This window comes from Puma concolor, chromosome E1, assembly GCF_028749965.1.
Source record: "Puma concolor isolate L17-30 chromosome E1, mPumCon1.1.hap2, whole genome shotgun sequence".
In the NCBI taxonomy this organism is placed as follows: domain Eukaryota; kingdom Metazoa; phylum Chordata; class Mammalia; order Carnivora; family Felidae; genus Puma; species Puma concolor.
Window position 1 is genome coordinate 9,169,706 of NC_141680.1, and position 24,250 is coordinate 9,193,955.

Consider the following 24,250-nt stretch of genomic DNA (forward strand, 5'->3'; position numbering starts at 1 on the left):
AAAAGGTAGAGTCGTGCTGGTAAAAAGAGAAGATATGCTGGGGCGCCTGGGTGGCGCAGTCAGTTGGGCGTCCGACTTCAGCCAGGTCACGATCTCGCGGTCCGTGAGTTCGAGCCCCGCGTCGGGCTCTGGGCTGATGGCTCGGAGCCTGGAGCCTGTTTCCGATTCTGTGTCTCCCTCTCTCTCTGCCCCTCCCGCGTTCATGCTCTGTCTCTCTCTGTCCCAAAAATAAATAAACGTTGAAAAAAAAAAAATTTAACAAAAAAAAGAGAAGATATGCTAATATTGCCACTTGGAGTAAGATATGGGTGCCCTCGTTACTTGAATGGCAATGACCAAGGTACCCTTCAACGGATGAACCATTGTTCTAGCTGCAGATTTCGTTATCTGGATATAAAGCAGCCTCTGCTACTGGTCTAGACAACATTATCGTTCTCGAACTGGGAAGGGACTTGTGACTCTACTATATATTCAGGATACTCTGTTCCTGATCACTCGTGTGCAGCAGTTGGGGTCTGTGGCTTTTACAAAGTAGATTGTGTGGCCTCTCTGTAGTGGCCAAATTTCCCTGAGTTTCTTATTTCCACTCATATTTCTTTCAGAGAATCAGGCAGTGAAGAAAAGCAGAAGAACCAGGGACAGTCTTCTGCTTATGACCCTTCATGGCAAGAGATCACTAAAAATAATTTAATACAATGTTAAAAGGAACCCTGATAACTTGCGAGGATACAGTTACTGATGGCCAGGCTGTTAGCTGGTCCAATTGCCCTTCTTACCAAGGATTCATCTTTTACCAAGGACCAGTCACGGAAAGGCCAGCCAAGCTGGTTCAGGGATAGTGAACCGATTGCCTGCGGCCGAAATTCAGCAGGTCAGAGTAGGAAATGAGAGGGAGAAAGTGTAAGAGCCAGACAACGGAAGGTCCTAGAGATTCGGGAGTCTGGGAAGAGATTTTTAGCGGACAGAACCTCTGGTGATCATGGGTAGTATGGATCCAAGCGAAGGGAAGATATTTGGGGATTCTGCATAAACCAGCTAGGAAGGAGGACCAGTAGGGAGAACGGAATGGGAAGGAGGGGGCTGGGAATTAAATCAGAGGAATAATTTACAGGAGCTACAGACTGACTGCAAAGGGTGAAGACGGTCAAGTGATGAGAACCTGGAGAACTGTGGCGCCGAAACTAGGAAGGGAAAGGCTGGCGGCATCAGGGTAGAAGAAAAGTACACTTTTAAGCTTCATAAATAGGAACCAAAAAAGAGGTGGGGGACGGGTAACAGGGTTATAACCCCAACAGAAATACATTTCTGGGACTTAGGGACACAGGACTAAGACATAATAGAGAATCTGGCCAAAAAAAAAAAAAAAAAGACGAGGAAGGGCTTGAGGCACATCGTGGCTGACATCTAAAGAAATAGCAGAGGGGCGCCTGGGTGGCGCAGTCGGTTAAGCGTCCGACTTCAGCCAGGTCACGATCTCGTGGTCCGTGAGTTCGAGCCCCGCGTCAGGCTCTGGGCTGATGGCTCGGAGCCTGGAGCCTGTTTCCGATTCTGTGTCTCCCTCTCTCTCTGCCCCTCCCCCGTTCATGCTCTGTCTCTCTCTGTCCCAAAAATAAATAAAAACGTTGGAAAAAAAAATTTAAAGGAATAGCAGAGATCTTCTGGGGGTAAGTCTGGGAAGTGAAGGCTGAAGAACTCAGAACTAAATCACATTTAATTAGTGGACGGTTTGGAATATATATATATTATATATATATATATATAATATATATATATATTGAAATATATATATAAGGTTTGGAATATATATATATGAATATATATATTGAAATATATATAAGGTTTGGAATATATATATGTATATATGAATACATATATTGAAATATATATATAAGGTTTGGAATATATATATATTATATATATGAATATATATATTGAAATATATATATAAGGTTTGGACTATATATATATATATGTGTGTGTGTGTATATATATATATATATATCTCAGCTTCTAGATGGCAATTTGGCTATATATCAAAACTTCCCAAATGCATATGCCTTTTAACATATCGATTACGTCTCTTGAAATGTGTTCTAAGGAAATAATCAGAAAAAATACAGTTATCAATAATAGTATTTTTGTACACTGCAGTGTTATTAAAATAGCAAAAAAATGGGGGGGAGTGAGAAAGGGTGACAACTTCACTATTCAAAAAGAGAGGATTGATTTTTTTTTTTTTAATGATAGCACCTTGACATTGTGGAACCCAATGCAACCCTTAAAATCACACCTTCATGTGTATCTAATGCTATGGGAAAATGACCCCAATAGAATTCTTAATTAAATAAAGCACTTTGGGAAGGGAAGGATAACTAGGCAGAGCACACAGGAGTCTTAGGGAAGTGAAAATACCATATACATCAATGATGGATATGTTATGATACCTTTGTCCAAACCCACGGAATCTACACCACCAAGAGTGAACCCTAAGGGTAAAACTGGACTTTGGATGTTAATGATGGACCAGTGTATGGACCAATGATGGACCAGTTAATGATGGACCAGTGGTAACAAAGGTACCACTCTGGTGGGGGGGTGTTAGTAATGGGCGGAGGCTGTGCCCGGATGGGGACAGGAGCTAATTGAGATATCTCTATGCCTTGCCCTCAATTTTGCTGTGAACCTCAAACTGCTCTTAAAAAATTAAGTCTTTAAAAAGAACGGTGGTGTCTTCCCTACAACCATATCTAAGAATAAACATCAATTGAGCATTTATCCAGAAAAACAACCCACCACAATTCAAATTGTGTACACAGTATCATTCGAATCTTGAAGACCTGTTTGTGTGTCCTTAAGTTGGGTGCTAAGTACGACTAATAAAAAGAAATTCTCTGAAATTCTCTGGATGAACTGAAATTCTCCAAAATTAAAGGTGATTTCTGTCCGGCTGAACTTCAGATGATTTTTTTGTCTTTCTTTATCCTATACTGTATCTTTCAAACTCTCTTACATCTGTTGAACATCTAATGAACATATAATGAACATCTATTACATGTATAACCAAAGAAAAAAAGGTGTCTTTTGTAAATGCTATAAACATTTGGATACCATGACTTCTTATAAATGGCTTCATGTAATATCATTTTTTGTTTGTTTCTATACATTGAGGACATGTTTACAACCACATTTCTCCTCACTGGTGCATTTCCCCCATATTTACCGTCAGTAGCTGGGTTTCCACATCGTCATGAACCAGATCAATTCTCATTCTCTTCTCTCGATGAAATAGACATTCTCGGGCTACCTACAGATACACGAAGAACAGAAAGCACTAATCCAAACTGACTAAAATCAGTGACCAGCAGCTCTAAGGACCTATTTCTAAAACAAGTCAGTGGATACTCCCAACACCAATTTTTCAAGCCATTTTCTTGGAAATCTAGTATGAGACCCACCATGACAACTAAGAAACTCCCTACTGCTAGTTAAGAGATAGAGGTAGCTCTTCACATCAGTGTGAAAAAAACTCTAATTTGGAAAGCTGACAAAATAAAGCACATGACATTTACGTGATTCCCACAAAGTAGCATCTGAGAAAACTACTTAGCATTAAGTCTTCTACAGAAATAGTTCGACAACCTGAAACATAGTTTTCAAGATATTATTTCCACATATTTTCGACGGAGGGTGAGGAAGAAACAAATTAGTACCTTTAAAGATGCCAAAATATTTGTGTAGCCAAAAATCTTAATGATTATTTTTCAAGTTCCATTTATTGTTTCCTAATTACGAAAATAACGTGCCTTGTCCATTAAAGAGAAAAAATATAGAAAAGTAGAAAATGGTCTAGCTATATTCCTATCACTGTTTCGTTTGTTGTTTTTAATTTAAAAAAAGAAAGGTTATGGGGCACCTAGGTGGCTTCGTCAGTTAAGCGTCTGACTTCGGCTCAGGTCACAATCTCATCACTTGTGAGTTCAAGCCCCGCATCGGGCTCTGAGCTGACAGCTCGGAGCCTGGAGCCTGCTTCGGATTCTGTCTCCCTCTCTTTCTGCCCCTCCCCCGTACACAGTCTGTCTCTCTCTGTCTCTGAAAACTGAATAAAAGTTTAAAAACAATTTTTTAAAAAAGGTTATAATGTCCTTACAATTTTAGAGTATGCTTTTTAGGATTGACATTAAATGGTAGGCTCCGGTCATAAAATATTCTTCGAGACAAAGTAGGTTAATGACTCCAGTGGAAAACAGCTTGGATTGCTAACAATAAATTATGTATGAAAGAACATTATGTAAATGTTAAAATACTCTTTTCCAAAGACTATTTCTTGACATGGAACAACTGTATAATCTTAATCTTTTAAGCATAAAATATAATAGCATGTATACTGTAATCTGGACAAAGTGTCACTTTGTTCAGTGTTACTGAACAAAATCTTTCAGTGAATGTATATTTTTTAATAGGAAAAGTCACATTTACTAGAAGATGGATTAAGGGGTTGAGAGGAATGCTGATGACTCTAATGTGTATCACTAACCTGCTTTTCGTAAGTTTCTACTAACTCACAGTCTATTAGGGAGCTGTCAGCACAGAGCCTGACGCAGGGCTCGAACTCACAGACTGTGAGATCATGACCTGAGCCGAAGTCGGACACCCAACCGACTGAGCCACCCAGGCGCCCCAACTTTTTTGCTCATATTAGTTGATCATCTGTGTTTTCCCTTCTGAGATGTACCTGTTCATGTGACTAACTCTAATCTTAAATTTTTCTTAATGTTTTTTATTTTTGAGAGAGGGACAGAGAGCACGAGCAGGGGAGGGGCAGAGAGAGAGGGAGACCCAGAATCTGAGGCAGGCTCCAGGCTCTGAGCTGTCAACACAGAGCCCGACATGGGGCTCGAACCCACGAACTGTGAGATCATGACGTGAGCCCAAGTCGGACGCCCAGCAAACACTAATCTTAATCAAGACCTTCTCACACTGTGCTGATAGTAAACGTTCTAGCACACAGGAACATCCGGACAAAAATTGTATAAAAAAAAATATTCAAATTAGGCCCATCTCACTGAAAGGATTACTACTGAAAGGAAGAAACTGAATGTCCTCTGGAAATTCAGAGCATAAGTGGCTGTCACTTCAAGGATACTCTGAAGGTCAGGTGGGATGCAGAACAGACCAGGAATCCTCACAATGAGCCAGAGTGTGAAGAAAGTATGGAAGGGCTTCCGATCTTCAAAAAACATTTCATGACAAGTGAATTTAAAAGGACACCGTTCGTGCACCGTCACTCTTTCTTGGGATTTCTGGTGGTGGTGCGTGTTTGTGCGTACTTGTGTTTGGTGGGGGTACCGGGGAGGGGGGGGCAAGATAAGAAGTAACTATGTGAAGAGGTCTCCAACAAATTCTTCAACCCACTAGACTTCTGGCTCCTTAATTCTCTAAACCCTTCTGCCACAGATGTCATAACAAAGACCTCCTGCAAATGCTCATCACGTGGGAAATGAGTCATACAAGCGTGAAGAAAAATGATGTTAGCTTCATCAGTATATATACACCTCCAGAAATAATTTCTGTAACTTATGCATCTTCAAATACAGAATGTCTTCTTTCAATGGTTGGGGGGGGGCATAGAATGAGCTTGGAAGGGGCCCCCCCATCACACATTCGGGGGTGAGAGGTAACCAGAGGCCAGCAACAAATTAAAATGCTGCCCCCACGATCACCAGAACTGGCTTGACCTCAGGCCCATTTCTCTATTCAGTCAAACTCATTCTATCTCCTAAGATGGTCTCCTTGAACATTTTCCACTGTACCCTCAAAAGGAATCAGCATACGCACGGGAGGCCTTTCACGAGACAGATTGAAAGAATGGTACTTTTTTTCCTCAAATAATGGGACAGCAATGACCAAGCAGCTTATTTAATAGATGGGAAGATGGCATTCTCACCATAAAACGTTGTGTGTCTTAAGAATGTCCCTCAGGGTGCCTGGGTGGCTCAGTCGGTTACGCGCCGACTCTTGATTTCGGCTCAGGTCATGATCTCATGGTTCGTGAGTTTGAGTCTTGAGTAGGGCTCTGCACTGATGGTGTAGAGCCTGCTTGGGATTCTCTGTCTCCCTCTGTCTGCCCCTCCCCTGCTCACGTTCACTCTCTCTCCCTCAAAAATTAAAAAAAAAAAAAAGAATATGTCTCTAGTTAGCCTCCTTTGCTTTGCATTCAGAATTCTTTCCATTTAAATGGCTGTTCTGTATGAAACTCATAACGGTTTTACCAATGGTGAAATTAATTACAGATGCATTGATAGGAGGTTGGCTTCTACAGGTGAAGGAAAACATAATAGGTAATAACCTCAGTAATTCAACCAGTGGGTTACAATCATATAAATACATAGTGTTTTTTCATCAAAAGGTCTTATATTTACCTGAAGAGGGGCTTCTGTCTCCATCAAGGCCCTCTCCAATTTTTTCTTAACATCAGTGAGTGCATTTGTCTCTCCAATCATTGCGTCCAACTCATGAGTGATCTCAGATTTCCAAAATCCTATGTCATTGACTCGTTCTCCCAAATTTTGCGTGGAGTCTGCCTGAGTTTTTCTTGTGTGTTGATACTTGTCTTGAATCAGGCGAGACGTATCTACCCTTAGCCTCTCGGAATTATGTCGGGAAGTATCGGATTCGAGATAGTTGGTTAGATTGGACCTATACCAGTCATCGAGAGTATACCTTGTGAAGAGAGTGGTTCGGTTGGAAACAAAGGGAAGCATGGTATTGTCGCACACCTTCTGAGATCTGGTGCAGTACGGGCCCAAGGTTGGTGAGTTGGAGGCTACTTTGCAGTACGTGCTTGGCCTCCAAGGAAGGCTCAAGGGATGGGTCACATTGTTGTGGGGGAAGCGGTCCCTGTAGCTGGATGCCAGAGTACCGACGGCTGGTAGAAAATTGGTTGGTGTTGGTTTAGGGTGGGCGTAAGTTGCCGTTAACGTAGAACCTAGAGGCTCCATGATGCTCAGACAGTTTGTAAATCTCTCCTGTTTAAGGGGGGGGGGGGGTAACATAAAAATAGGCAGTCACATAAATTCATCTTTGGTGAAAATTTAAAAATTAAAAGCCACATTTGACTTAGTTTTAGTAGCAGTGCTCCCTAACATATTAGGTGTCTGTTCTAATTCGACAGCCACCTTTACTGGCGATAATATGCTCCAAAAGGATTTTTTTCCCATCTCTGTTTCTAGAATACACTAACATCACAGTTTTTAGATGAGCCATCTGAGTTGCTGAATTTTTGTTTTAATTATGATTTAAATTTGTTATTATCTCGTAACAAATCTACATGAAGAGCCTGAAATACGCATTTTGACAGACAGGGATTCAAATCTTGGCTCTGCTATTTGCTAGCTGTGAGGCACTGGGCAAGTTACTTAAACTCTCGGTGCCTCAATTTCCTCATCTCTAAATTGGGAATAATAATAGCGCTTCATTCTCTGGACTGTTAGGAGAGGTGTTAATAAAAAGGGGTTGCCTGGCAGAATCCCCCACACCAAGCGATCCTTGGTTGTTTGGGTAACAACCGTGTGCTTGCTTTGCAAACACAGCTCAAGGCAGGCGCCTAGCTCCCTCTTGCTGGCAACATGCCACCTCAAGGCACCTCCAGTATAGACATTCTAGGGCAATTGTGAAGACCAAGCAAGACAATGGTAAGTATTTGGATTGCTTAGCACAGCTCTGGGCACAAATTCAATGTTCGATAAATGTTAGCTTTTTCACCTACCAATACAAAAGAGTATATAAAGTAAAAGATAAATATCCATCCATCCCCCCAAGTGGACATCGAATGGTTCATTAATAGTTGTTTCTTTCCAGATTTTTCCTATTCCTATGCCAACATATGTATCATTTTCTTTTAATGTTTATTTTTGAGAGAGAGAGAACGCACGCGTGAGCAGGGGAGGGGCAGAGAGAGAGAAGGAAACAGCGAATCAGAAGCAGGCTCCAGGCTCCGAGCTGTCAGCACAGAGCCCGACGCGGGGCTCGAACTCACGGACGGCGAGATCATGACCTGAGCCGAAGTCGGATGCTTAACTGACCGAGCCACCCAGGCGCCCCACCATCTGCATCGTTTTTAAAGCTACTTTAAAGCTGCATCTACTTATATCCCATTTGTACATACGAACAGAGCTTTTCAAAATTTTTTTTAACGTTTATTTATTTTTGAGACAGAGACAGACAGAGCATGAACGGGTGAGGGGCAGAGAGAGAGGGAGACACAGAATCGGAAGCAGGTTCCAGGCTCTGAGCCATCAGCCCAGAGCCCGATGCTGAACACAGCTTTTTAAATACAAATATTGAATTACCTTAATCATTTTATGTATCATTTAGAGCACACATGTTTAAAAATATATGTTTCTGACTTCTCTCCCTCTTAGAACATAGAGCTCCACTTCCTCCTGCTTACCCCTTGAAAAGTATTCTATTGTTTGGAACTTTTGATCGTTATTAGTCCAGAAAGGCAAGATGCCGTAGTCTGTGACATACTTTCCAGCATCTAAATGTCATTCTACTTGGGGGTCAGTGTCTATGGACCCATTTACTAAAAAGGAAAAATAAATCAGATCCAATTCCATACCTGTCTTGGGAAAAAAAAATATTTGATGATTATTTCAATAGCTATGTCTTGAGGCCTTTGGCCCCCAAACCACAAAATTATCTATTTGTAGAATTGTGGTCAAATCAAAATGTACTTGTTCCACATGTGGTGAAACAGCTGCCCACTGCCAGTGGTGGTGGCCCACACAACCCTACCTTCCTGACTTTTTCCCAATTCTTCCCTCCCTCAGTGCCCAAACACCTTGTACTGGCCAAACCTAGAAGCATGATGGTGAAAAAGAAACCTTAATAATCAGTCACATCTCTTCACCTCCATTTGAAAGCTAAACGCTGTTTTTCGGAAGAGCAAATTGAGAGCAACTCGAGCCCTTCGGGTCCCCATGGCTACTTTCAGTTCTAAACTCTTCTCTAGTCAAATCTAGAAATAATCTTGTCATCTTTCCTTCAGCAAGAAGCTTCAAGCAGGCACTGGACCCCTCTTACTTGGATTTTCTTAATTCTTGACAAGAAAAGCTAGCGACTCCCTTGGTCCTTCAACCGAGGAATTCCAAGAGTAGAATTACCACATATGTTTGCCCAGCACCTATTACATTGAGGTCCTGAGGCATCTAAACCCATGTTTGTCAAACCATGAGTCATCTACTCTGAGTGGTGATTTTTGAAATGCTGCGGTTCATAACCCAGAGGAGACGTACGGATGAAGAAATTCAATACAGTTTACAAAAGTTTCCAGTGCTATATTTTTAAATTAGGGATGGGACGTAATTTAAAAATCTGGAATCTGATGCATAAAGCTCAGTTGTTTAATGTTCACAGATGTAGAGCTCCTCGTGGGTGGCAGTAAGTTTCACACAGAGACACAATATTCTACATGATACACAATGTTCTATACAGTCACACAACAGAAGTTCTAGCTCCAGTCAGCCATCTCAAAAGTCATTCAGGAGGACCAACCAAAAGATGACAGCATGGCAACATCTTCTATTTCGAGTCATTATTTGTCAAAGAAACTGAGAGTGTCATGGCCTAAGCAATATTTAAAAATTCAAAATAGACTTTCGCCTCCAACCATGATAGAGTAATGAAGACTAGACTTAGGCTCTTACATCTAAAAAACTAGAGCAAATATATGAAACACCTGTTTTCAGATACTGGACAATAAGCAGCACGAGACTCTGATTCCTGAGAGAAGAGAAACAAATAAGGCAAGCCTTCTGATTGTCCTGGCATTCTGCCTGGAGGCAGCTTCCAGATTATGGGAAAAACAGATGAAAACGGATCAGAGCCTGTCAACATGTGTGAGTCGAGGAGGAGATCAGAACTTTGAGAAGCTGACACAGCTGGAAGTTGTGAAGCAGGATTCCAGAATAAGTCAAGCTCCCTAAGTCTATGTAGGCATCTGCTTGAGTTTTTGCTGAGCAACAGGCTGTACATACATCAAGGGACGCTCCACAAACTTTGGCAAAGAAGGATGCCAGGGTTGTTACTGAACAATTTCTAGAGATCACAGAGGGTGGAGAGACATTTTGAACTCAGACCAATCAGAGTGGAGAGTTGTTGATGATAATCTGGAGCATTCCATGGAGACTCCGAGGAGTCACACATTAGAGATGAGGCTGACCCATCTCTGGAATGAAAGTACTGACGAGTCATTCTAGCAAAGCTTAAAAAGAGGCCTCAAAGGGATCGAATTAATCTGCAAGTAATTGATTGCCTGATGACATCAAGACATTCATGTATGTAACATAACAATGTCCAGCATTGAATCAAAATTACCAAACATGGCAAGTAGCAGAAAAATGTGACATATGATTAGGAAAAAAAAATCAGTCAACAGGAAAGATGTGGTAGAACAAGCAAACAACATGGAAGTAGTTAAAGGAAAACAAGAACATAATGAAGAGAGACTTGGAGGATTTTTAAAAGAACCAAATGTAACTTTAGGAATAAAACATAAAATACGTTCTTATACAGTATATACTTGAAAAATTCCACTAGATGGGATTACCAGCAAATTAGACATAGTCTAGTTAGTGAGTTCAAATCTAATCAAACCAAAATACAGGCTTTTTTAACTTAAAAGAGAGAGAGAGAGAGAGAGAGAATCTTCGGGAACATAGGCATATCATCAAGTGTTAGACTAAATCATGTACTTGGGAATGCCATATAGAAAGGGGAGACAGAAAAAATATTTGAAGAAATAATGGCTGTATATTTTCCAAATTTGATGAAAACTATAAATTCCCAGGTCCAAGAAGCTCTAAACACTCCAAGAGGGTAAACACACCCTATACACATGCACACAGATGCACACACAACACTACCATCATAATTGCCACACCCACCATCACCTCAAAGATCATCATAATCAAATTGCTGAAAATCAGCAATAAAGAGAAAAACTCGAATCAGAGCAAAAAGACACACTACAAAGACATGAACAAAGGTAAGCATTAGTGCAAAATTCTTGTCAAAAATTATGCAAGCCAGAAGACAATCGAACAACATCTTTAAGTGGCTGGGAGAAAGTGTAGGCCTACAACTGTATATCCAGTGAAAGCACCCTTCAAAGATGAAGTTGGAATAAAATTTTTCCATGAAAACAAAAGCCAAGGGCATTGATCATCAGCAGAACTGCACCAAAAGAACTGTTAAAAGAAATTCCTCAGGCAAAAGGAAATGATACCAGATAGAGACTTGGATCTACACAAAGAAATAAAGTATTGGAAATGGTAAGTATGTGTGCTAATATAAAAGATATCCTTTTGTAACTTTTAAATTTCTTTAAAAGATGGTTGTGTAAAGTGAAATAACAAAAAATTACTGTGGGGTTTATAACAAAAATAGAAGCAAATTATATGGTCATAATAGCACAAATGATGGAGAGCTGAAATGGAAATGTCTTATTGCAAGGGTCATAACTAAAATGGAATAATGTTCTTTAAACATGTACTTCAATAAGTTTAAGATACAGATTGTAAAATTTAGAGCATCAGTTCCCAAGATATGACCCAAGAACCCACAGATTTGCTTGAAACTTTCTCAGGGATGACAAGGTCAAAATTGTTTTCATAGTAAATACTCAGGTGTTATTTTCTTTTTTCACTCTCATTCTCTCACAAGATTTACAATGGAGTTTTCCAGAAGTGATGTGATATGTGATATCACAACAGACCGAATACAGTAGACAGGAGAACCCAGCTTCTAAGACAGAGATCAAAGAACTTTGCCAAAAATGTAAAACAATGTTACTCTTCTCACCAGATGATCTTTGTTCCAGAAACATAGCTTTTTAATAAAACATATTATTTACGTTACTCTATAATGAGTTGTATACTTATTTTTTAAAAAATAATATTTTTAACTTTTCAATTTAATTTCTAATATAGTAAATATAAATAGGTGCGATACACATAAACTAAAGCTCTTTGAGGTCCTCACCATGAGGTTATTTGAGTATAAAGGGGTCCTGACCTGGAACACTCTCTAAGAAAGAAATAGAACAGAGTTAAAACTAATCAGCTAATAGGATGGGGGGAAATGGAAGACTTAAAAAGATGCATAATTAATCCAAGAGAAAAGAGACAAAAATAAGACAAAGAGAAAACAAATAGCAAGATGGTAAGCAAAAAACCCCACCACACTGATAATTATATTCACAATAAATAGTTTAAACAATCAAATTAAAAGGCACAGATTCTTAAGCTGGTTTTTATCAAGCAATATTGAACTATATGCTTTCTCAAAAAAAAAAACCACTTTAAATATAAAACACAGATAAGTTAAAAATAAAAGTATAGAAAAAGATGCAATGTAAACACAAATCAAAAGAATTCTGAAGTGGCTATATTAATAACAAACCAAGAAGACTTCAGAACAGTAGATATTATCACAAATAAAGAGAGAAATAAGGAGAAAAGGATTAATCAAAGAGATGTAACGATCTTCAATGTCTATGCAACCATCAATAAAATTTTAAACACATAAAGCAAAAACTGGCAGAACTAAAATGAGAAATAGATCCACAGCTATGGTCAGATATTTCAACACTCAACTGTTAGTAATTGTTAGAAAAAATAGAAAATTGGTTGATAAATAAGTTATTTGGACCGTATAACTAACTGGACATAATTTGCCTCTATAGAACACACCATTCAAAGCAGCAGATTCTTTGTTTCTATATGAGATGATAGATATTAACCAAATATTGTGGTAATCATTTCACAACACATGTAAGTTAAGACATTATGCTGTATACCTTAAACTTATATAGTGCTATATTTATTTCAATTTGGCTCAGTAAAACTGAAAGAAAAAATATCTTTAAACAGCAGATTACATACTATATCCAACTGCACAGAATATTCGCCAAGGTAGACCATATACTGACCATTGAACAAGTTCTCAATAAACATAAAATACTGAAATGATACAGAATATGTTCTCTGACCATATCAAACTAAATTAGAAATCCAGAATAGAAAGATATTTGGAAATTTCTCAAATCGTAGGAAATTAACACACTTCTACTTATCCTCTAGGTCAGCGAAGAAATCACATGGGGAACTAGAAAATATTTTGAACTGAATGAGAATAAAAACAGAGCACGTCAAAATTGTGAGATTCAGCTTAAACAGTGTTTAATGATTTTTCAGTGATTATTCTAGAAAATAAGAATTAGCTAAAATCAGTGCTCTCCACTTTATTCTTAATAGTGGGGTGGGGAGGATGGAAGCAAAGTAAAGCCAAAGTAGAAGGAAAGAAATAATAAGAAGAGAACAATCAATGAACTAGAAAACAGACAAACAGAAAAACAAAAGCAGTGAAATTCTAACAATAAAATGGATAAACCTCTCACCAGACTGATCAGGATAAAAAGAGATGAAAACTTACCAATATCAAGAATGAAAAAGAGGTATTGCCATACACCCTGCCCACATTAGACCATTAATAAAGCAACGTTACTAACAACTTTATGCCAAGGAATTTGGCAACAGATATGAAATGGACAAAATTCTTTAAACATACAAACAACCAAAACTGACTAAAGAGGAAACTGATCACCTGAATAGCCCTCTGGTAGTTAAAGGAACTCCATCTATAGTTTAAAATCTTTCCTCAAAGAAAACCTCATACCTAGATGGATTTGTTGATGGATTCTACCAAACTTTTAAGGAGGGAATAATACCTCAGTTTTTAAAAAGCCTATAGCTTACTTTGATGATGTGCCTTTGACAACATTTAAATCTCTAAATTCTAACTCAGGCACATCTTAACAGGGCTCGTGCAGCACATACTAAGATAATCAGCTGATGCTATAAATGTCTCCTATTTGCAAGTAAACCGAGCAAATTCTTTGGAAAAATGACCAAAAATAGCTGTGGAAAAATTCAGACCCTAAATTATGCGATTGTTTTTTTTTTATTATACTTTTAGGCATGACAGAAAAACATTTTAAGAAATGAAGTCAAATACAGTGTTTGACTATATTTATTTAATGTGGAGGCAATAGTTATTTACCTACTGGGGAAAAAATGCTATAATTGTCTTCTATAAATATTAACATGCCAAAAATACAATCAATCACACAAAGATTGTTAAGTACTGGGAGGCTCCACTGACAATCCAAAAGATGACCTTTGGTTGGATAAACATATTTTATTAGCATATTTAGGGAAGACTTTAAACTCATAAATATTTTAAGGTATAAAAACCTGTAGATCATCTTCTGCAGAAGATATGACAAGTAGAGTGGGTGTACATGACTTGCTTCACACTCTGCCTCAGATCAGTGACCAAGATAGGCTTGAAATAATCACATACAGTCCCCCTTAGCCCCCTTGGTCATAGCCATCTCATGACTGCCACTTTCAAACTGGAACACAAAGAAAACACTGCCCCCAATACATTAATGAGCAGCAGAATTTTTAAAAAATGTATCAGATTTCAGCATTAAAGCAGTTTCTTTTTAAGCAGATGTTAAACAAGAAGGCAGGAAAAGCGAAATAATCTCTTTCTTCCAAAAAAAAAAAAAAAAATGTTGAATAAGGCACTCCCGTCACCGAGAGTGGAAATATACGTGAGCATACACTGGAGAGCTATGGGGCAGTCTCTAGTAAAGTTGAAAAAGTGCTTTCCCCTGGGGCCTGGGTGGCTCAGCCAGTTAAAGGGTCCAACTTTTGATTTCAGCTCAGGTCATGATCTCACAGTTGGTGAGTTCAAGCCCCACATCAGGCTCTGCACTGTCAGCCTGGAGCCTGCTTGGGATTCTGTCTCCCTCTCTCTCTCTCTGCCCTTCCCCCACTCACTCCCTGTCTCTCTCTCTCTCTCAACATAAATAAAAACATACTTTAACAAAAAGAAAAAAGAAAAGAAAAGGCACCTTCCCTATTCAGCAATTCAACTTTTTGATATATACCTAGAGAAAGTTGAGTGTGTATGCAATTAGAACGTACCAGAATATGTTTCTAACAATTTTTAAAAGCAAACGGTCAAAAAGTCTATCAACAGGAGTATGCACACATCATCAGTAGGAAGTTCATAAAGCATTATCACAGGGCAGTTAAAATGCATGACCTAGAGCACGTAAAGCATGACACCATTATATAAACTTGAAAAACAACACTATACGTTCATTTTTGGACAAATACATAAGTAGTAAAGGTATAAAAATACACAGAGTAGAAGTAAACACTAAATTCTGGTAGGTAGTCTGCTGGGACGACCCCTCCAGGGTCCCCTTCCCCAGTGAGGCCCCAACCTCTGACCTCAGCGTTTGGGAGCCGTGGAAACCAGACAGGAAAGGAAAAGACGGGACGCGATTCCCAAGGGGGTACATAGGAGGGAGGCCTCATGATGGATGCATGGATGCTTGAATGCTCTACTGCGGAAAATATTTCATTTTAAAAAGAAAAGAGTTGGGGCGCCTGAGTGTTTGGGTCGGTTAAGAGGCCGACTCTTGCTTTCGGCTCAGGTCATGATTTCACTGTTCTTGGGATCGAGTCCCACATCAGGCTCTGCAGTGACAGCACAGAGCCTGCTTGGGATTCTCTCTCTCTCTCCCTCTCTCTTTCTCTGCCCCTCCCCTGCTCATGCTCGCTCTCTCTCAAAATAAACATTTAAACATAAATAAATAAAAAGAAAAAAGAAACAGCAGAATATTTTATCAGAAACCCCAAAACACTTTGCCTAGTAGTGAAACAATTTGCTTGCCTTTTTTCACAGTGACCAGACAACTAATTTTAACCCATTTCTAAAATGCTTACCTGCATCATTATAAGCATCCAGGGGGGAAACATAAAGGGACTTGGTCTAAACGGTCAAAATACAAGAGCTTCATGGTCAGAGCAGGAACACAAATGGCCACAGGCCGCGGGAGAACACCTGCCTTGATGGGAACCTCAGGAACCCTCTCTGAGCGGCCAAGTGTTTGTAGGGCCCTCCCCTTGGTGGCACTTAGAAACCCGGCTAATGAAGCAGGACACAGCGCGACAGTGGAACAGCACAGCACTGAGAAATCACACGAGGGAGCACAGGGGCGGGGGGGGGGGGGGGTCGGACGCCCCCTTTGCTGGTTCCGTATTTAGAAATAACTCCTTAATCCTTGGGAATTCCAGGGTTTCCACTTCACCCCCAATTCTGAGGTCAGACGTTGGGGCCTCACTGGGGAAGGGGACCCTGGAGGGGTCGTCCCAGCGGCACTCAGGAGCCGGTGAGACCACTCACCTGTCGGCGCGCAGTCCCGCCCTTGAGGGCTGGGACCCCTACCGGTCCGGCCCTGGCCCCGCCTTTCCCACCTGTGACGTCAGCGCCCGCGGACCACTCAACGGCCGCCCCTGCCAGCTCTTCGGGAGATGATTGGCCCGTAGGAGGAGGGGCGGGCGGCGGGCGCGGGAGGAACCCTGTGGCTGGCGGTTGCCATGGACGCTCTCGCGCCTAGTAACCACGGCTCCCTGGGAGACCTGCTGGGTCCCGGGGGTGACCGGGTGAAGCGCCACTCAACGGAGAGGCCAAGGTGATTCCCCCGCCTTTCCTGCGGCACCTGAATCGGAACTCTTCAGCTGCAGGGGACTTGGTGGCCCGTTCTACCTGCAGGATACGGGCAGGACTCCACATTCGCACCTGTCCTCTGTCTAGCAGAGCCTTCTCCCTTGGTGGCGTTATCTAGTGATCCTCCCCTCCTTCCTCACTCTAAGGAAAAGATTTGGGCGCCCTCTCTCTCTTTCTCTCTCTCTCTCTCTCTCTCTCTCGCAAATATTTCCGTAGACAGTAGCCTGCCCTATTTCACCCAGGCACTGGGTCACCTGTCTTCCATATATCACTATTCACCCGTGCAACTTCCTTACAACCATGCGGTAGGAATTTACGTTTTACACACACACAAAAACTTCAGGCCTGGAGAAGTTATCTGACATAGGCAAGGCCCCCCAAACAGTAAGTGGCAGAAGTCCCACTAAAACTCAGATCTGTCAGACTTCAAGGAGCTCTTTTCTACAAGGCAACCGTCTTAATGGGTGAACAGTGAGGCCAGAGAGTTACTGTTAGCGCTACAGGAAAAAAAAAAAAAAAAAAGCCCCGGTTAAACATTCTTGGTTGGTCTGGGAATCCCCGAGTGACATCCCACCAAAGGGTGACACCAGGGGACTTGCTGCCAGGGTAAGGCATCATCAGGCTGGCCCTTGGCAGACCTTAGTGAGGTGACTAAAGGTTAGGGACCTCAGCTCTGCCCCTTCAGAGATGTGAGTCTGTTTTCCAGGTTGATTAGAGGCCAACTCACGTGAACTGAACTAGAAAATCTGTTCCTCCACCAGTGTCTCCACTAAGGCAACACAGCAGGTCTGACCATGGATACAAACCCAGAATATTATCCCCGAGTAGGAAAACCACAGACGGCATCCAATGATCAAAAGCTGCTCATCAGCCCAGCCACAGAACTAAACAGGACGAGTCTGGGCCCCCAGACCCCACCAGGGCACCAGGGCTCCCCAACCCTCTCCTGTCCTCCTATGTTCCTTACCAGCGACTCTTTCTATTTCTTGCCTAACACACATTTTACCCCGAGCTACCTTTTTTGAAATTACCTTGTCTCACGAATAGTGTGCATTTTGTATTAATTCTCAGAATTCTGGCCTGCAGGCCGTAGACTCGGTAGATGCTACATTGACCTTCAACTCATCAACACACCCCTGTGAGGAAGGTACTGCAGCCCAGCACACATCCATACCTGCTGAAGACCTGGGGAGTCGCTTTCTGTAACAACAGGTAAGGCAGGCACGGGGTCCCCTGTTCGGAGGCTTTAAAGCCATCTTTTATAGGATAACACCTTTAATAAGGCAGTCTAAATAATTTTGACACCATCTAGAAGGGAGGGCGAGTGGCCCACAGATCAGGATTCAATGGCTGGTCCAAGAGAGCTTAAACACAACCTCCTCAAGGTTCTGGGATCAGAGTCTTTGCGGAAGATGCTTGCTTGTCAGCACAAAGGCCAACGGAACCACAAGAGAACAGGCTTAGAAAGCTAGTGCCGGGCCACGGCTGCTTTATGAGACCCTTTCAAAGTCGAAGATCACGAGGGGGCCGTGGACAAGCTTCTGTTCATCCTGGAGGGCAGAGCAGGAGACGGGGTGGGAAGCTTGTCAAACATGAGCGGGAGTGAGAAAGTAAGCAGGGACCCCCATCACAGACCGCCGCTTCCGTCCCCAGAGGGGCAGCCCTTGGAGGCTGGGATGGAATCTGAGGGCTCCTTTCCTCAGCCCTTTAGCACAGAAAAAAGAAAAGTCTTACTGCATGAGATGGGTGTTTCCCAAAGTGTGTTCCCCGGACCATTAAAGAGGCGATTGGTCAACTCAGAACGCTTGTTATCATCTCCAAGAACACTAACTGTTCCACGGAACACAGTTTGGGCAACACTGGCTTAACATTAAATGTGTCCCCAAAATACGCTTCAGTGAGAGAAAGAAAAATCCATGCCCATGTCTAGCTAATTGCAGACCTTCTCCAAAGCAGTTGAAAAATACCTGGTTTATCTGTGTATTCAGTGAAAGGTTCTAAGTCAGTTGAGGCTTGAAGGCAGTTCCCCATCTGAGTATACTGTCTAGGAGTGCAGGGGTGGGGGGGTGGGGGTGGGGAAGAGAAGCCAAAGGGTGGCACATGGAAAAAAAGATGGAAGAAGGACCCACAGAGAGGGAGAGAGAGAGTAAGGAAGTGAAAGAGGTGTATGGGGGTGTGAGTGTGTGGGAGTGAGAATATTTAGGAAAATTAAATAGACAAATATATGATTCCACTCATTTGTGGAATTTAAGAAACAAAACAGATGAACGCAGGGGAAGGGAAGGAAAAATCAAAACACAGGAGGAGGCAAACCGGAAGAGACTCTTAAGTACGGAGAACAAACTGAGGGCCGCTGGAGGGGTGTTGGGTGGGGGAGGGGCTAAATGGGGGATGGGCATTAGGCGGGCACCTGTTGGATGAGTACTGGGTGTTACATGTGAGTGATAAATCCCTGGTTCTACTCCTGAAACCCATCCTACACGGTATGTTAACTAACCTGAATTTAAATGTGAAAAACGTAAAAACAACATTTGCACTCAGGAAAATAAAAGAGAATATATATTACCTTTATATCCGGCTGTCTCTTTAACCCGCCTGCTCTTTCTAAATTCTTTTCATTCCATTAGTCCATCTAATGGCTATTTATGTGGGGAAATCGGAAGTATCGCGTTGTAAAAAACGTGAGAGCCGAAGTCCTAGGATAAGGTAAGTCCTGAAGTGCAGTCTAAAATTACAGAGCAGTGTAAATCTTGACCTGCGTCCCCCGCCATTCGTTCTCAGGAAGGACGGAGACACAGATTTGCAACATTTTTTTCAAACTCGCACCGCCCCTGTCAACGGCTTGCCTTTATTTTCCTTGAGCGCTGGGCTGACTATGGGTACTTGTGGAAGGTGCACCGTCAACCTGTGAACTGGATAGGAGATCCACGTTGACTCGAGGCGCAGAACATAGCACTCACACTTACAGAAAAGGGCTTCACAAGGCACTGGTCGGGCCACGTGAGTGTGGGACGCATTCCTTGAGAATTTCATCGTTTACAACCGCAGGAAGGCGATATCAGCGGCCGCTGTTGTGTTTTGCTTACGTTACCAAGCTATTTGTAGGTAGGGGTGTGTATCACCCTAAGCTTTTTCAACCGAATAGACGTTGTCATAGCGTGAAATTTGCAGGGCACGCCCTGTGGGGAGTGGAGTACCTGGGGAGAGCCGAAGACACATAGACCCTGCCAAGTTGAAACACCATCTTCTACTCCCTTGTGTAGCAGGTGACGAGCTGTGATTCTAGAAGCTACATGCCGCACCGAGTGTCCCATTTTGGGGTGGCCTCCTGATCCAGTGGGACAGGCTCCCACAGGGCTCCCACAGGGCTCTCTTTCCTTGTGTTTCCATCAGAGTCATTGTCGCCTTGTCACATGCTTTTACATATCGTCTCTCCCGTGAGACTGTGAGCCCTTTGGGGACGGGGCTGATGTTCTTCCAGCCGTGGTCCCCAGAACCATTTTTGACGTCACTCTTGTCGTTGAGTGAAGTTCCAACACACATCCCCGTGTTTGTCTTACCTGTTCACATAAATGAAGATGCCGACCGACATTCAGGTTGGAGCTTCCTCGTTCATCAACCGCAGCCGTAGGCTGCCCAGAGACAGAAGAGTTTAGCGAAAAATCAGTGGAAAGCACTCTGTGAAAATCAGTTGGCGCTATGGAACTTACAACACAGAGTATCGTATATCACTATCATTTGTAAATTGTGAGCTATACATCCTTTATATCATTCAAGGATACAATAAAGTTGTGTGTATGTGTGTATAAGAATACACTTTACCCTGAGAGCCAACGGTTGAATATTTGTATCCCCGTGAGTGGGTCCCTGTTCGTATCTCTAAAGAGATTACCATCCGATGGGACACGGGAAAGCCCGGATGGTGCGGGCTCCAGTGTGGAGAGAGTCCCCAAAAGAGGGAACGCACAGTCAGCCAGGGAATCCCGAAAGCTTAGCTTCTAGGTGATACAGAATACTGCCGCTCCTCAAACTGAGGAGAGTTTGCGGAAATAAAAATGGAGCCGGCTCTATAGACAGACGTGCTGTGTTTGTATCAGGTATTTGAAGTGGTATTTCTCGGTGATTAATAAGGAAGTTAATTTCTCTTTGTTGACTTGGTTGAAAAGAGTTCCTCCCTTCTTCCTACACTGAAAAGAGCCAGAGTCTGGTGAACGTGACCTTGTCTGCTGTGTGTCGGCCTTTGATGTATGTTGGCCTCGGTTGGCCATTTCTGCAGGTGCCATACGGTAGACACAGGCCCTAGACACATGACTGCACGTTTTATGACCCGAACCTAAGCTCCCGGCTCGTTGGGTCGTCGTCACAGTCAGGCAATGTGGGGAAGACTTTAGTCAGCTTATGGCGTCAGCCACGACCACAGCACTCTGGTGAAGAGAGCCTCTCTAGCACATTCTTCAGCTGGCTGTAGCAGATGATGTCAGTGCTACAGTCCACAGTCCGTCAGATGCTTTGACCGTTTCGTGAGCACAGCCTGTCAGAGTGCTGTCACTCGCAACACTGGGCTTTACATCTCCCTGAAGAAGGACTGCCTTCTGGCTGCCAGCAGCTACCTTCCCTGCAGAAGAAACACTAGAAATGTCTAGGAGTTTGTGCCTCAGGCCAACCGTTACCCAAGACTAATGAGTTCACGGGGATGAATGTCCCAGTTGCCTTGCCCTGACTGGGACGACTCTGAGGTGGGACATACCCTATCTCCAGAGCTCCCCCTGAGGCACTGAACCAAACTCCCCTTCCTGGGGACTTGGCTAGATATTGTACCCCTCCTCTCCTGACTTCCCGTCTAGATGTCTAGATCTCACTTCCTCATTTCTCTACTACTTTTCCAGGGGAACACTTTCTGAATAAGTCACTTTCACACTAATCCTCAGGGTCGGCTTCTACGGAACCCAACCTATGACAGTGGCCATGGTTCCTATGATGGGCTCTCTACTCCCATCCAGCACTCTCCCTGGCCACAGCTGATTGGACCACAAGTGGGCACCTAGCTCAAAGGTAGCCCATCTGTAGTCTGGCCAGAAGACTGAGGTAGCCTAGCACCAAACCCAGTCAAGGCAGAGCCTCTCTCTTGGAAAGTTTGGTTTTGAGTCACGCAGAGAGTATTTGAGTCGGCATGTTTGATGTTGCGAAATTCTGGCTGAGGTTCATACATTTGGACTGCCAGGGAGGAACAACACAGTCCTGTCATTGAGGCCCTACCGTATCCTCAGCGACTCTCCAGTTTGCAAACATTTTCCCATTTCCGTGAGATTTCTTATTTCTACCTGCCTCTCCTTCCTGCCGCCCTCATTATTCAAGGTAGTTAGATATCTCTGTTTCCCAAAGAGCCTACAACCCAAGCTGGGAACCACCTCATCGGTGGCCCCGATGTTCTGGCCACTCATTGCCAAATCCTTCAGGGAGAGTTTCCTGAGAATTATCCAGAAGGCCATGATGATTTTAAATAGGAGCGACTGGAAGACAAATCAGTGTCCAAATAAGTTGAATAATGGAGATGGGAGGCAATCTGTTTGAGATATTGAAAAGCTGAAAAGACTCCGACTAGTGTCCGTGCTTGGGTAGAAAAAGCATCGGAATCGTCTTCCGACTTCCATAGCCCCTCTGTCACTTGCAGCAACCAAGATGAGACTCCCAAACTAAGGAGGAGACAGAGAGTGGAAAGTCTACCAACCAGGAGGGTGGAGGGAACTATATATAAACCATAAATGTGGAGCCCTTTTGGCTTAGAGGTGACTCTGGGGGCTTTGGATGCCTTTGGATGCCTTCAGTGATGACAGGACCAGACTAGAATGGAAACTGAGGCACATCGTCTGGGACTTGCTCCATGTTTGCTCTATAACTAGATTAAAAAGGGCCTTCTGGGGGCGCCTGGGTGGCTCAGTCGGTTGAGCGTCCGACTTCAGCTCAGGTCACGATCTCACGGTCCGTGAGTTCGAGCCCCGTGTCGGGCTCTGGGCTGATGGCCCATAGGCTGGAGCCTGCTTCCGATTCTGTGTCTCCCTCTCTGCTCCTCCCCCATTCATGCTCTGTCTCTCTCTGTCTCAAAAATAAATAAATGTTAAAAAAAAATTTTTTTTGAATAAATAAATAAAATAAAAAGAGCCTTCTGACCTAGCCTGGCTCACCACGGCCCCAAAAAAGAGACAGGAGCACAGAGCAGACATCTTTGTTCACAAGTGGACGTTGAGTGATCTTTGAGGGATCAGGCCAGGTAGGGTGTGGAGATGTTGGAATGGAAAGCCAGAATGTTACAGACACGAGCAAATGCAAACAGAATTCAAGCTTGCCGGGAATCAACATCGTCCCCCTCCCCACCCCACACTTCTCTAGAATGCTCATAAAAATACCAAGTGCTCTTCATAGGCCAATAATTAGCTCATCTGAGTCACAATGCACAGCCATCTTTGCTCTGCTAGAACATTCCCAAGTACAGAGCATGACACATCAGAATTGCCCAGAGAGCTTTTAAAAGGCAGCCTTCAGGCTCTCATCCCAAGGGGATCGGATTCAGTAAGTCTAGGGTGGGGCCTGGGAATCCCTACAAACTTTATTGCAAAGGAGTCTACTTGGATCTGAGCAGTAATACCTTACTTTAATCTTAGGGATTTTTTTTTTTATTGACGTATAATGAACATACAGGGTTATCTTAGTTTCAGGTGTAAAATACAATCAGGGGGCGTCTACAGGCAAAGGAGATACTCTGCCTCCTGATTTCTTTTGCTTGCGATGGGTATTTCTAAACTGACATAATCGACATTATAAACAAGGTGTCCTTTCTCCTGCCTGTGAGTGAGATTTTTAAAATAGTTACTTATATTTCGAATTTAAATTAACTTGTTGTTGTTGTTGTTGTCGTTGTTTTTAGGACCAGGAGGAATTTTTGTATCTCTCTTGTATCTCCCTCCCCGGGCCTGGGAGACGCATCGCCAGCATCCCTCGATGACTCCCCCACACCCCGGAGGCCTGTGAGCATTCACCTCGGAGCTTCATTTCTGCTTCCACACACAGTACTTCTGGGTGAGCCCAGCACAGCTCCAAGTTTCTCTGCGGAAGAGTCTTCGAGATTAAAAACAAAAACACAAAAGCAGAGGCGCCTGGCTGGTTCAGTCGGTTAAGCGTCCGACTTCGGCTCGGGTCATGATCTCGCGGGTCCGTGGGCTCCAGCCCCGCGTCGGGCTCGGTGCGGACAGCTCGGAGCCTGGAGCCTGCTTCGGTTCTGTGTCTCCCTCTCTCTCTGCCCCTCCCCCACGTACATGCTGTCTCTCTCTCTCTCTTTCTCAAAAATAAACATTAAAAAAAAAAAGCAAATTTCACCATGCCCCAAGATATTCTAATGTCTTCTCATTTACATAAATACCTGGAGCCTGCTTACACGTATCTGCTGGGAATATATGCCTATATGTTCTCCCTTGTCTCTCTATCTCTCTCTGTCTCTGTCTCTGTGTGTATAAGTACACATACGTATGTGTGTATATATATGTACATATATATACGTATACACCTATATGTACATACCTGTATGTATGTATATGTATATGTATAC

General features: G+C 42.8%; 1 protein-coding gene and 1 long non-coding RNA gene across 4 annotated transcripts in view; one reads left to right on the forward strand and one right to left on the reverse strand.

Moving 5' to 3' along the window:
* The window catches only part of TEKT3 (tektin 3), a 35,630-nt gene extending 19,221 nt beyond the window's left edge, over positions 1 to 16,409 (reverse strand). Inside the window, exons 1-3 of one of the 3 annotated variants that reach the window (XM_086686075.1) lie at positions 16,327 to 16,409; positions 6,420 to 7,025; positions 3,221 to 3,304 (exon numbers count right to left, since the gene is read on the reverse strand). In XM_086686075.1, coding sequence (XP_086542201.1) covers positions 3,221 to 3,304; positions 6,420 to 6,998 — 663 coding nt within the window. In that variant the 5' untranslated portion in view covers positions 6,999 to 7,025; positions 16,327 to 16,409. Of the gene's footprint in view, positions 1 to 3,220; positions 3,305 to 6,419; positions 7,026 to 8,449; positions 8,620 to 15,866; positions 16,080 to 16,326 lie in introns of those variants that run through there. The other 2 variants (XM_025920408.2, XM_086686076.1) reach the window with 2 other exon arrangements.
* Positions 16,410 to 16,544: 135 nt separating this feature from the next.
* LOC147574053 (uncharacterized) lies at positions 16,545 to 23,999 on the forward strand. Its single transcript, XR_015243692.1, has 3 exons — positions 16,545 to 16,615; positions 17,722 to 17,862; positions 23,573 to 23,999. It is a non-coding gene; the product is annotated as an uncharacterized LOC147574053 (long non-coding RNA).
* Positions 24,000 to 24,250: the final 251 nt, after the last annotated feature.